Below are 14,162 nucleotides of genomic sequence, written 5' to 3'. Positions count from 1 at the left end.
CCATCCAGAGAATCCCATTGGGCAGCATGACCAGCCAGGAGCCTTATCTCTGTTCTCAGGCAGCCCTGGTGAGGACAGCCTGACTCTTACCCTGGGCTCCCCAGGCTTGGGCTCAGGCTTGCTATGTGGGCTGGCTTGTCCTCCCTTGACAGCGTGCACATTTTTGAGAACAGCTCTGCCTAAATCTCCAGCCCAAATCCCTCCCCCACCCCATCTCACACCCTCTCCCATCAGTGCAGACCCTCCCCTTCCTGGACCTCCCCTCCCCAGAGGACTTGCAGCAGCGGCCTGCAGGGCCTACAACCAGAACTGAAGCTACATTGCAAGGTGGCCGTGGCTCCAGCGGAGTCTGGACTGTGGGGTTTTTTAGCCTTTATTTGGAGGCTACAGGGTGTCTCCCTCTGCTGTCTTGTTCAAATGCAATAAAGGTTTTACAAAACCCTTAGGCACCCCCGTGGCTCTGGATGAAACCAGATTCACTCGGCCTCTCCTCTGTCCAGGGTGGTGTCTGAGCTCCTTCATTGGGAAACTCCGGGTCCTCGATGCGAGCAAGTGTCTCAGGAGCAGGACCACAGCTCCGGGGGCGCCTGTCCTCCAGCCTTGCTCAGTGCTGGTCGGGAAGCTGGGCTTCCCACCAGAGGGCCTTCGGCAGGTGGCCCCTGCCCACAGAACGGGAGAGGAGTGAAGGCCACCCACGGGACCTCCCTCTGCTTCCCCACAGAGTGTCTCAAACACCAGCCCCTTCCAGGTCTCTGCCCTGTTACCTTGAAGCGGGTGTCAGAGAGAGTGTTCTTGACAACCCGGATGGCCAGGTAGATGGTCCTGATATTCATTCTGGGTTCTGAAAGAGGAAAACCAGCCTGGAGGGCCACCAGCCTCAGAGCTGGGCTCTCAGGAGATGCCCGGGAGTAGTGAGACTCCCAGAGCACCAGGCCCACCGGCCACCTTCCCCCCAGAGCCAGACGTCAGGTGGCTTGTGCCTCCTGAGAGCCTCTGACTGCCACCACAGCTCAGGGACACCTCCCTCAGAAGCCTCACTGGCCACCTCCTCATCCTCTCAACCTGTCCCACCCCACCTGGCCGGGGAAGGCTTTGTTTCTGTGCCTCAGTCCCTTGGCCTCTGCTTTGTGATCCTCTTCAGATCCCAGGTGGACTGTCCTAGAGAGCAAGTCTCCACCTTCGAGTCCTTCAGGGGGGCACACAGGGCCAGGCACGTGGCGGGCAGGCACAGGCTGCAAAGCACAGCAGGGCAGAGGCTGCTGGGTTCAACTCTTGTGTTAGCCACATCCTAGCCATGTGACCTCAGGTGAACCCCTCAGCCCCCGCTGCCTCAGTTTCCCTACCTTTAAAGTATGGATAATAATAGGGCACCTGGGTGGCTCAGTCGGCTAAGCGTCTGCCTTCAACTCAGGTCATGATCCCGGGGTCCTGGGATCGAGTCCCAGGTGGGGCTCCCTGTCAGCGGGGAGTCTGCTTCTTCCTCTGCCCGCCCCCCCCCCACTCATGCTCGCTCTCACGTGCGTGCACGCGTAGGCACAAAAGTAAATAAAATCTTTTTTAAAAATGTGGCCCATAATAGTACCTCTCTCACAGAGCTTCTGTGAACAATAATGAGCCAACACAGTGCTTGGCACACAAGGAAGTACTTCGTAAGTGCTTGTGAGTCATAGAACTGACGACGGCCGATTCAGGGAGGAGGAAGATTAAGAGAGGTAAGAAAGAGCCATGAGAAGGTTTTGGAGAGGTCCAGTAGGGATAGAATTACAGTTAGATGCTCAACTTGACACTAGACTCCAGGCTAGATATTTCTACAGGTCAATGGTAGTGGAAGAAAGAGAGGGAAGCAGGCCAAGGGGAAGGTAGCAAGTCATCGTGCACTAAGGGACTGTGATACAGTCTTGAGTTTTTTAATCTGCAAAGTAGAAACTTGCTTCTGGTCTTAAAAAGAGTATATGCTCAGGGGGGTGGGGTTATGGATATTGGGGAGGGTATGTGCTATGGTGAGTGCTGTGAAGTGTGTAAACCTGGCGATTCGCAGACCTGTACCCCTGGGGATAAAAATATATGTTTATAAAGCTGTAAAAAAAAAAAAGAAAAAGAAAAAAGAAAGGATGAATACCCAAGTTTTGTAGCAACATGGACGGGACTGGAAGAGATGATGCTGAGTGAAATAAGTCAAGCAGAGAGAGTCAATTATCATATGGTTTCACTTATTTGTGGAGCATAACAAATAGCATGGAGGACAAGGGGAGATGGAGAGGAGAAGGGAGTTGAGGGAAATTGGAAGGGGAGGTGAACCATGAGAGACTATGGACTCTGAAAAACGATCTGAGAATTCTGAAGGGGTGGGGGGTGGGAGGTTGGGGGCACCAGGTGGTGGGTATGGTAGAGGGCACGGATTGCATGGAGCACTGGGTGTGGTGCAAAAATAATGAATACTGTTATGCTGAAAAAATAAAAAATTAATTAAAAAAAAAACTTTAAAAAAAAAGAGTATATGCTCATTGCAAAATTAAAATAAAAGATAACATCCCTAAGCTCATTTATGCAAAAATAACCACAGATTTCTTGCAAGTAACCAAGGTCATGCTACATACACTGTCCCAAACCATGCTGTTGTGCTCAACAGGGAGGCCATCCTGTCCACAAAAAAGTACAGATCGACTACACCCTTTATGGTTGAGTCATAGTCCACTCTGTGGATAAGCTATCATTTGTTCCAGAAATTCCTATAGAAAAACCTGTAGGTGGTTTCCAATGTTCTGCTTTTATGCACAATGTGCTAACGAACATTGTTGTCTCATTACCTTTGGGCAACGATTTCTTTCAGACAACGGTCAAAAAGTTAGATTGTTGAGACCAGGTTTCGGTCCCTATGGAAGTGAGCACTCAGAATGCTTTATCAATTTACACCCTTGTCAGTGAAGTACAAGGAGCTAGTTTCCTTTTATTCTAGCACAGGGAGCTGTGCTATTTTTGTAAATAAAGTTTTATTAGAACACAGCCACACTCTGCAGTTTATGACTGCTTTGGCACAGCTGAGTCTTTTTTTTTTTTTTTTAATTTGACGGAGAGAGAGATATCACAAGTAGGCAGAGAGATGGGGGGAAGCAGGCTCCCCACTGAGCAGAGAGCCTGATGCGGGGCTTGAACCCAGGACCCTGAGATCATGACCCGAGCCAAAGGCAGAGTCTTAACCCACTGAGCCACCCAGGCGCCCCAGCACAGTTGAGTCTTAACTATCACAGAGACCATATAGCCTGTAAAGCCAAAAGTATTTTTACTATCAGGTCTCTTACAGAAAAATGGCTAGGCCAACTCTAGTCATTATCATCTCTTCCCACCAGACAGAGAAAAATGGTCTCATTGTTGCTTAAATTTGGGCTTTTTTTTTTTTTTTTCAAAGAAGGCTTTACTATTAGCAGAATGTGCTTCATATACAGTTGTCCAGTTTGTGCACTGCACAAGGACACTCAGTTGAAAGACTAAACAGGAGTGGCCCATGCTCTTCTAAGCAAATCATGTTCCTGCAGGGCCACATGCTGCCAGCAAGAGATGCCTTGTTCCAGTTCACACAAAAGTGCTGTCTGAGCTGGTGCCATCCTTGGAGACAGGATTTCCCTTCTGACTGCAAGGCCAGGTTTAGAGTTTGGCCTTAGGAATTTAGAATCAGGAGTTTTGACTACGACTGGGCATTGAGGCTTTAGGACTAAACCTACACAATGTAACTAGGTGTTATTTAAGGTCTTTGATTTCATTTGGGGGGGTGGGGTTTGTTCTAGGATTCGGGTTGACAGTTTGAAATTCAGACTCAGGGGGAAGCTGCAATTCAGAGTTTGAGGAGAGGGTTGAGGGTGGGGTATAGGGGATACAGTGCTGGTTAGGTTCAAGGGTAGAAAATATAAAGCAACTTCGGTCCACCCAGTAGCATCTATAAAAGAGGAAATGATGACGGTCCAGACACCAGTGAGACCTGCTTCCCCAGCCTCCCGCCTGGCTTCCCGCTCTCGCTCACCATCTGCGCTCACCACTGCCCTAATCAGGGTCAGGGTCCCCACGCGGATGGCCTCCTTGCTCATCTCCATCTGACTGAGGAAGAACTTCATCAGCTCCTTGGGGTAGGACCGGGCTGCAGCAGGAAGGACACCTTCAGTTCTGCCCATGGAGCCAGAAGGAGGTGGAGGAGGCAGCCCAGGGCCAGGCCTTCCGGAGGCTGGGGCTCCCATAGGCTCATGGTGGGCCTGGGGCAGGGCGGGGCCGGGAGGGAGGGAGCCTCACCGAGAGCTATGAAGCAGTGCACAGTCTCCTCCAGGTTTTGGCTGCTGTATTGCTGCTGGGCAGGGGCCTTGGCGCACACCTGGGAAGTGAGTGTGCGGGGCGGGTGGTGAGATCGCAACCAGAGAGCAGACGCTTGTAGGGGCGGCCTGGGGCGGCCACACCAGAGGGCACGAGGGCACCACCGCCTCGCATCCCTGTCAGATACGGGAGCCAGATGAGCAAGACGGGGGCTCCGCCACCCTCACACCCTTTCCCCTGGCCGGCCATGCCACCTGCTGCAGCCCACTTCCCGATGATCAACCCTGAGGATGCTGGCGCCCAGCCAAGCCTGCCGGCTTCACCTGGATGTGGAGTTCGGTGAAAATGGTGTGTAGTTGCATTTGCGGGACGGGGGTGTTGGTGATGACCGACATTTCCAGGATCTGCCTCAAGACCTACAACGGAGAGGCAAATGACTGCAGATGATCTTCTGCCGATTCAGGGTCAGTTAACTCTAGACTCTTGCTGCTTAACATGGCCCTCTGCCGGTGGTATCATCATCCCACCCCCGCCCGGGAGCTGGTTAGAATGCAGGCTCTCAGGCCTGGCTCCAGACCTGCTGAATGCAACCCTGCATTTCAGGCAGCCTCCCGGCAATGCCTACACGCAGTTAAGCTTGTAAAGGGCATACAAGGCCACTGAGCATGGCATTCTTCCCCTTTTCTCTTCTCTCCACCTGGAAATGAATCCCATTCTTTCACCAGACCGATCTACGGCAGCCCCCGAGATCTACCACATGAATTTCTGTTACTTGCTTTTAGAGTTGAGCACCACGCCACACCAGCAGATCAGTGATCCCCTTACAATATATCAGCCTGGGTCATACCTCCACGTGGAACCCTACCAAGAAACTCCACCTTTTGTGGGTTAAGAGCTGTCATGGGTTAAAGGGTCCCACAAAATGCATGAGGCTTTCCAGATGTAGTTAGTTAAGGGTCTCAGATGACACCAGACTGGATTTAAGATGGGCCTTAAGTCCAACCATGGTGTCTTTATAAGAAAAGGAGAGGCCACATGAAGAGGGAGGGGTCACAGTGGAATGATCCAGCCACCAGCCATGCAGTGCCTGGGGCCACCAGAAGCTGGAAGAGGCAAGAAAGCATTCTTCCCCAGGGCCTCTGGAAGGATCACTGCCTGCCAACCCTTTGATCCCTGGAACCATGCGAGAATCTGTTTCTGTTCTTTTAGGCCACCCACCCTGTGGTTCTCTGTTATGGCAGCCCCGGAAACAAACACACAGCCTCACTGTGGCCTCTGAGACCGTTTGGGTCCTCGTCCCTTCTACCTGGAACAGCGGCATTCATTTCTCAAGAATCCAACAGCTGGGCCCAACTCCTGCCCGGGGGGATAGTCCGCCGGGAGCCCCGGGAACCGAAGCTCCGTCTGGCGGCTGGCCAGCGGCCTCTCACCTGCGTAACGAAGAGTGCCTCCAGGCCGCCTCGGTACTCTGCCAGCAGCAGGGGGATGTAGTCATACAGCTGTTCCCGCAGGTCGTCATTGGGCAGGAGGAGGTTCAGCATCGGCTTCAGGGACTTGATGACCCCCAGCTTCACCTGCCCCAGGAGCCCGGGCCCCATGGCAATGCCCAGTGACGTCACGCCAACCAGAGTGCCAAGCACGCGTGACAGAGGGGACCTAGGAAATAGTCGAGGCCCCGCCCGAGACCCCACAGGCAGGCAACAAGGCCGGACTGTCCCTGAGAGTCCCAGCTCAGTCACTTAGGAGAACCTGAGTGCCTCAGTTTCCTTATCTGTAAAACGGTCCCATAGCACAGAGTTGCTGTGGAAATAGCTCCCCTTGATAAAAGGTGCTGTAACAGGGACCCTCATCCAGCAAGCCCCGGCCCTTCTCAAGATGACCTCCTGAGGCTCCAGGCCCCACGTGGCTCAGCAACTCTGTTTATCAGGTCACCGTCTCTCCGGGGTTCGGGAAATGAGTCTGGACCCAGCGGTCTCTCTGCGCTCCTAGCCACACAGGCTGGGGAGCCATGACCAGGGGAGACCACGGGACCCTCCCCCGTACCCGAGAAAAGTGCTTCTCACCTCAGGGTTGTGGCTCCTCAGCCACACAGTCACAAAATAGCGGTACAGGGGGAAGAGCTTCATGGCAAACTGATCCTCGGTCATCACAGGGTACACGCTGTCCTCCAGATGCTTCAGGTAAAACTGCATCATTTCACAGAAGGTCTCCATGGCTGCCAAGGGGGGAAAGCAGTGAGCCCGGAGGGGTAGGAGCCGGACTAGGCCTCCCTGGGCCACCTCCTCCAGGACGGTGTGCTCGCACACTTCCGGAACCAGCGGGTGACCCAGATGGCCTCAGCCATCCAGGAAAACCCTGTCTTCGGCCTGACTTGAGCAGGCCCATTGTAGGGCCATTTTCCCTGGTCCCTATCCCAGGACTCCCATCGTCCTTCCCCGGCCTCCTCCTGAAATGCTTGGAACAGAGCCTGCTTAGCTTAGTCCCAGTGTTGACCTCCTCCTGCTCAGCCACCTTCTCCTGAAAGCACGCACCACCCCCACCCCCAAGAGCCAATCAGAGGCCACACGACGCAGGAGATTGGGTCACTGTTTGGGAAGAAACATCTCCTGTTCAACAGACCACCCACCAGTTTGTCCCAGTCCCACTTCGGGCACCCTGACCGGGCCAGACAGGCAGACCAAGCAGACACCTACCACTGCAGATCACCTGGCGCATCTTGGCTTCGTTGGCAAGTCTCAGCATCGTGAATATAGTGGCCAGGGTGATGCCCATGTATGGCATAAACTCAAACACTGTGTAGGGCGTGAGAGATGATAGGGAGTCAGGACCAGGTCAGCAGGGGCGAGGCAGAGAGGACGAGCCCACGGTCTGCTGCCTCCAGTCCCCACGGGGGCAGAGCACACCACCAGGGCCGCAGGAAACATCACAAGTCAGTGCTACAGGAAAGGAGGGTGCTAGCAACAGGTGTAGGGGGAAGGAGCCAGGGACAAGGAGACAGAAGAAACCCAGACGGAGCTGCAGGGAAGAGTGGGCAGCGCAGGAAGTTTGGGGAGGGGAGACTTAGTGGGGCTCTGCAGGTAGGTGCCTGGCTCTTTAGGTGTCCCACAAATGTCCTTGGATGAAGGAAGAAACAAAGAAACAGCCAGTGAGAAAGAGGGACCAGAAGAAGAGAGAGAGGAAGGAAACCAAGAGTTGGAGGGGGAGAGAGGAGGGGTTATGGAGGGACAGAACCACCCTTCCCCACTTCCCCCCAGCTGCCCCCTCGGAGTGACTAGTCCACCCGGCCCCACTGCCTCTCTGCCATCTCTTTCCATCTACCCAGCCCCATGTGACCAGAGCCAGTGCGAAATGGGACATGCTGGCCCCTGGCCCCTTCCTGAGTCACTGTCTTCACAGTCTCCATGCCCCGACACTGTCCCCAAGCCCCTACCAGCTCTGTCCCTGGGCTGGGCTGGGCTTCCCCGGGCCAGGTGCTGGCCTCTCCTCTCCTCTCTCTGCATCTGCTCCGCGGGCATGGGCGGCTTGGGCACTACCTGCATGCTAAGGACCCTGCAAAGAAGATCCCTCTACCTGCCCTCTAGCTCTGCATCCACACACCAACTGGATGCTGTCCCCATTCTTTGGATGTCCCCCGTGCATGTGAACTCCGTGCACCCACTGTAGAGGCAGCTGCTCAAACCTGAGGCCCAGGAGACATCCGCGGCTCCTCCCAATTATTCCTTCACCTCCGGCACACAATTCATCAACCCATCGATTGGAGTCTTGTTTACGTCTCCCCTCTGTCCACCACTCCCCAAATTCGCCCCAGCCCAAGCCACCAACGCCTCTCAGATACACACCTCTTATCCCTTCTCTGTCCACACAACAGAGAGAATGGTCTTCCCAAAACCTCTCTGTTCCACAAAGCAGTTGCCTCTTTGACTCCCTCAACAGCTTTCCAGGGCCCTCGAATGAAGTCCAGACTTATACCAGGTCCTACAGCCTCTCCAACCCCTCTTTACCCCATCTCCCCCTCACCCTAACTATACCCACAGTTATCCCTCAGTTCTGCAAAGAAACCAAGCCTTTTCCTGCCTCAGGGCCTTTGCACATGATGCATATCTGGTTCTTCACACAGTTACCATCCTCTCATCCCTTCAGGTCACAGCTGAAATATTGCTACCTCAGGGAGACCCCCACAGAGGTGAGGTCCTTTCCCTCCTCCTAATCTCAAAGATCCACCAGACTGTTCTCTTCCCATCCCTCATCTCATATGATAATCATCGATTTTCTTGTTGACTTGTTTACAGTCCTTTATAGGGTGGGACACGGCCCCTCATCCTCACTGTGTGGCCCAGCACTGGCCGCAGCCCTGCCTGGAGCAGGAGCTCAGCACCTGCTTGCCGAATGAAGGGGGAGCCCAAGAGGGAGAAAGCTTTGAAGAAAGAATGACAGAGGAATAAAGAGACAGAAACAAGAGGCAGGGACACAATCTTAACAGCGGAGGGAGACACAGGGAAAGGGAAAAGAAGAACAGAAGTGAAAGATAAGAAAAGAGAGAGGGGCTGTGGAATTGGTGACGGGGAGTAAGGAGTGCACCCGTCCGGACAAGCACCAGGAGATGTGTGCAATTGCTAAACCGCTCTCTTGTACACCTGAAACTAATATAACACTGTGTGTTAACTAACCAGAATTACAAAGAGAAATTTAAAAAGTAGAAAAGAGAGGAAGGGGTTGGTCAGAGAAGAGAGAGGTGGAAACCAGGAGGGGGCGCCGGGCCACCACGGGGCTGAGGACCCACTGCGCCTACCATTGCCATTGGCCAGCTTGGCCAAGGTGATGATGACAAATTCATCCGTGAGGTTGAGGGGTTTCAGGTGGTGCTGCAGCTCGTACATGACCATGCTGAAGTGGTTTCGGGACAGAGCCACCAGCGTATCACTGGCCACCTCTGCCTTCACGTCGCCATCCACCTGCCGGGGACCGGAGAGGGACGTGGGGCTCCACAAAAACCCTCCCGCCCCACAACTGCTCCAGCCCCGTGCTCTCCTCGGGTTCAGCCTGGGTCACTGGACAAGGGTGTTGCGTGTCCCAGGCCCTGCCTACCAGCGGCCCAGCCCCTGGGTGGGTTGGGGATGGGGGAAGTGGGGGGGGGAATTGGGGGAGGGCTCTCCTACCTCCAGGGTCTCTCTCATTTCCTTGGAGGCGATGGTGACCAGCCTCTGGACTCCCTGTTCCTCCAGCTCCCCCTCCTGCTGAATGATCTCCTGGAGGATGTTGTAAATGTTGACTTTGCGCTGAGTAGAAATCTGGGAAGCAAGTATGGCAAGTGGCAAGATCCCAAACTTGGGCCACGGAGCCAGGGATGGACCCAGCACAGTCCTCCATCGGCTCCCTCCACCAGCCCTCCTCCCATGTACCCATGATTTATAAGATACGTATATTTGATCTTTGTTCCATTTCTGGCACAGACCTCCTAAAACTCTTAGCATTTTCTGAGTTGAGAGTTTTAGCGTGTCCTTTGTTATGCTAATGAGGTGACTTGGAAAGCCTCTGAGGCGGGGGCTGGCTCCCAAGAGATCCAGCCCTTTGTTGTGGGGACTGGACCTTTTAGTCTTTGGGAGGGAAGAGGGGCTGGAATTTGAGGAAAAACCACAGGCAATGTTTTGATCCATGTGCCCCTGTAATGAGGCCTCTGTAGGATGGGGCTCAGAACACATGGAGATACCGGGAGGGGTCCCCAAAAGTCCAAGAAAGCAGTCTTCCCTGCCCTTTGCCCTCATGAGGGAGCACCTGAGGCCAGGAAGTGTGCCTCTTACTCTACTTTGATTCCTAGATAGCCTTATCACCATGTTAAACCACCTGGCTTAGTACAACCCAGGCCACACCTGCAGATCTGCCTTGGAGAATAACTCGTACTTAATCAGGTGTGATGAGCCGCACTTAAAGGATGAATGTGGGCCATGGCTGCAAAGTCCTTGGAGGATGGCCCCCGCTCTCAGGTGGTAGGGCGGCCACTTCCAAATAGCCCATAGGCCTTGGAAAATGTGGGCACCTCAAGAAGAAAGGAATTCACCCAAATGGATATGTTGTCCTAATGAAATCTGCTCCAGAGAGTTTGGCCTTGTTTGCCTGGTCTTGGCATAGCAAATAACCAACCATCCTACAGCCCGATCAGAGATTCCTCACAAAAACCACTGGAAGGGAGAAAGTTGTAAGGCCTTGCCTGTCCAGTACCGCCTGGCCCTGGATGGGTGTCCTGCAATCTTTTTTTTTAACTGCTCCCTAAAGATCCTTCTTAGACATATTTTCCTAATCCCCCCCCACCATGAAACCTTAACACCACCAATATATTACGTATCTGTTTATAGGCCATATACATCTCCATGCTTTATACATAAGAAGGTAAGGTTTTCTTCATGCCTCCTCCCACCCCAGAACCCATTTTATCCACTTCAGGACAGTATCACCCCGTTGAGAACATGTGCTCTAGGTTTTTGTTTTTTGGGTTTTTTTTAAGATTTTTATTTATTTATTTGACAGAGAGATCACAAGTAGACAGAAAGAGAGACAGAGTGGGGTGCAGGGGAAGCAGGCTCCTTGCTGAGCAGAAAGCCCGATTCAGGGATCCATCCCAGGACCCTGGGATCATGACCTGAGCTGAAGGCAGAGGCTTAACCCACTGAGCCACCCAGGTGCCCGAGGCCTGAGTTCTTAATTAACAGTCCTGCAGCCACTACATAAACAGCCAGATCCGTTACAAGACCAGCCTTATCTGTGATCAAGAGGACTCTCTGGAGAACATTTATGGTCAACAAGACAAAAATTGTCCAAGACTTAGAAGCTAGTGTAAAACAGGCCCCCGAGGAGGTCTGGGTTATGGGGCCTCAAGGAGAGCGTGTCCTTGATCCCCCATGACCCTGTAGGTTAGGTAAGGGCTCCATGGGGCTAGAAGCTCAGTCACAGGAAACTGATAACGATACAAATGCTTCCTCCATAACAACAAAAATTATTCCTGTTCATGGCAACGTAAATGAGTTTTGTCTGGCAAAGAATATAAATCTCTGTGAGTAAAATGCTCTTCTTAGGGGCGCCTGGGTGGCTCAGTGGGTTAAGCCACTGCCTTCGGCTCAGGTCATGATCTCAGGGCCCTGGGATCGAGCCCCACATCGGGCTCTCTACCCAGCGGGGAGTCTGCATCCCCCTTTCTCTCTGCTTGCCTCTGCCTGCTTATGATCTCTCTCTCTCTCTCTCTCTCTCTCTCTGTCAAATAAATAAATAAATAAATCTTAAAAACAAACAAAAAAAACCGCTCTTCCTACCAGATTTGAGCATTTTGCTGGTGCCTTCACTAGTTAATGAATAACAAATCTTTGAAACGTGTTCATTTTTAAAACATGCATACCTGTTTATTGGCTCTTTATTGTCACTTATCACCGATGACAGCCTGGGTATTAATCCTGTACTTATATTTTTTTATATCTCCTGACATCTTGGGGCCTTGCAGGTCCTGGAGAGAAAGCCCCTCCCAGGTTGAGCCAATTACTACAGAGAGCAAAGAACTCAGCCCGGAATCCTGCTTTTCTATTGCAAACCTTTGCCTGTGGACCACGGCTCCCAAACCCAAACCCGCTGTGTCAGAATAGATTTGGAGAAGCAAAATGAGGGTTGCAGAGGGGTGGGGATGGGGGGATGGGCGAGCCTATGATGGCACAGACTGCATTAAGGAGGGCACAGACTGCATGGAGCACTGGGTGTTATATGTAAACGATGAATCTTGGAACACAACATCAAAAACGAATGACACACTGCGTGGTAACTAATATAATAATAATAATAATTAAAAAAAGAATAAGGCAGCTTTTAAACATTATGACAGCCCCTGCTGGTCCTCCAAGTGAGAACCTCACAGTCTCTCCCACCTCTGAGCCCCAGCACCTGGCCCCACGCCCGCCATGGTCAGTAAGGTGTGCTGAGCGGTGGCCGGCTGCGTAGGCAGCCACAGGTAGGGCGGGCCTCTGAGGGGCAGGTGTGGGGGGGCAGGCAGGCCCTACCTCTGGCATCTGCAAGCAGCGGATGAGAGCATTCATCACCACGGATGGCTCTGTGGTGGCCTTGTCTGTGATGATCACGGAGGCCAGCATCTTCCGCATGTCAGGACCTGTCCCGGCGGCGTCCACCTTTGCTGACCCGCTGTCCATGATGTTGAGAAGGTTCATGACTTGCTGGAAAGTCCCTGAGACAAGGTGGCACAGCTGGGGTGCTGAGTGGGCCATCCCAGGAGGTGCTCCATGCCCAGGCCTTCCCAACACTGCCCAGCTGTAGCTCCAGCTGCCCCCACAATGGAGCTGGGCCTCCCTGTCCACCGCGCAGAAGGAGAAACTGAGCCAGAGGCTAGGACCCGCTCCCAGAGAGTTGGTGGCCAGGACTGAGCGGTGGGCATGGGGAAGGGGCAGGAATGAAGGGGTGGGGCCAACTTTCTTGCCTCTGTCATCTGGTTCCAGAGGTTCCAGGTCTTCTGTTTCCTCTGATGGGTCCTCAGTTGAGTCTATGGCTGCTTCTGTCATCTCTTCCTCAAGCTCCTCTAAGACCAAATTTGTAAAATAGTTTGTGTATCAACACACCCTGAGATGACCCCCAGTGAGTCACGCCCTTTATAAGACTCTCCCCTTGAGTGTGGGCAGAACCATTACTTGGTTAGACCCACGTTCTAAGCAGTAGACCGTGGCATAGGTGACAGGAAGCCACTGCATGGACACATGATCTTATACAAACCTGGAGAGGATTCTCACACTAGCCTCGAAATGGAAACAGTGTGACAAATTGCCCAAGGAAGGAGCCATGTGACAAGAAAGTGAGGGACTCAGTCCTACAACCACAAGGAACTGGATTCTGCAACAACCACAAAAACTTGGAAGAGAACCGAGCTCCAGAAAGGATGTGGTCCTGTCCACACCTTGAATGCGGCCTGTGTGACTGTCTGCACCCTGAATCCTGACCCACAGAAACTGTGGTAATAGATGGATGTTGTTTTAAGCCACTAAATCGGTGTCATTTGTTACACTGCAGTAGCTAACAAATAACACTTTGTTAAGAAGGACACTTCTCCTCTCTTCTCTTGAACTGAAACTAATGATTAATGAGAAATCCACCTCACCTTGCTCCTTTCAAGGGGCTCTTGCAACATCAGCAGCTTCTTAAGGGTTGGCAAACAACACAGATGTCCAAATGGAGGGCTGAACACTCCCAGATCAGTCCTATGCTCTTTCCCTCCTGGGAATCCTTTTAAGAGCTACACAGGGACCCAAATACTGACCTTTCCTCGGAGACCTCTCCTGGATGGAACAAAAATATACCACAAGAAAAAGCCCCGTTCTTTGCCTAATACACATCAACGGTAATGGGGACAATAGCAGGAGGGGTTGCCGAAGAAGTGGGGTAGTTGGCTTTTCAGCCGTGCTGTGGATGAGGAATGCGTCCCCTGGCGGGGTGGGAGGGTTTCATTAGAATCATCACCGTTAGGTAGCAGGCCCTTGGAACTTTGAGATCTAACTGCCTTCCTGAGTCTTTATCAAGTGAGGGCTTTGAGGAGTGCACAGCGCCCTGTGATTAAAGCGCCACATTATGTTGTCACTAAATGATTTTCTTACTCATGTGTGTGGTAAAGTACGGTGGTCTGTTTGGGAAAGGGGCATGGTGACAGTGGGGGTGATTTGCCACCATGTCTCCTGGGGATGCACTGATGGTTTGCAAGCTCCATGGGAGCTTCTTGGCCCCTGTGCTCAGAAGGCAGGGAGAGACCCAAGAAAGGCCACTCCAGGTTGGTAGATGGCAGTTTTAATAAGCAAGAAACTCACATGCTGTGATTCTCTTGGGCAGCATCAAGA

General features: G+C 52.7%; 1 protein-coding gene across 3 annotated transcripts in view; it reads right to left on the bottom strand.

The window, feature by feature from the left end:
• Window positions 1–13,755, bottom strand: part of MROH2A (maestro heat like repeat family member 2A) — a 44,112-nt gene extending 30,357 nt beyond the window's left edge. For 2 of the 3 annotated variants that reach the window (XM_047721571.1, XM_047721568.1), the window contains exons 1-12: window positions 13,592–13,755; window positions 12,761–12,859; window positions 12,330–12,511; window positions 9,453–9,584; window positions 9,086–9,248; window positions 6,990–7,088; window positions 6,360–6,511; window positions 5,727–5,870; window positions 4,620–4,712; window positions 4,279–4,357; window positions 4,016–4,129; window positions 765–841 (exon numbers count right to left, since the gene is read on the bottom strand). In XM_047721571.1, the coding sequence (XP_047577527.1) occupies window positions 765–841; window positions 4,016–4,129; window positions 4,279–4,357; window positions 4,620–4,712; window positions 5,727–5,870; window positions 6,360–6,511; window positions 6,990–7,088; window positions 9,086–9,248; window positions 9,453–9,584; window positions 12,330–12,511; window positions 12,761–12,859; window positions 13,592–13,667 (1,410 nt within the window). In that variant the 5' untranslated portion in view covers window positions 13,668–13,755. The remainder of the gene's footprint in view (window positions 1–764; window positions 842–4,015; window positions 4,130–4,278; window positions 4,358–4,619; window positions 4,713–5,726; window positions 5,871–6,359; window positions 6,512–6,989; window positions 7,089–9,085; window positions 9,249–9,452; window positions 9,585–12,329; window positions 12,512–12,760; window positions 12,860–13,591) is intronic. The other variant, XM_047721569.1, reaches the window with a different exon arrangement.
• Window positions 13,756–14,162: the final 407 nt, after the last annotated feature.

Source organism: Lutra lutra, chromosome 3 (assembly GCF_902655055.1).
Source record: "Lutra lutra chromosome 3, mLutLut1.2, whole genome shotgun sequence".
Lineage (NCBI taxonomy): Eukaryota > Metazoa > Chordata > Mammalia > Carnivora > Mustelidae > Lutra > Lutra lutra.
The sequence above is the reverse complement of the archived record's forward strand: the minus strand, read 5'-3'. Positions and strand labels throughout refer to the sequence as shown.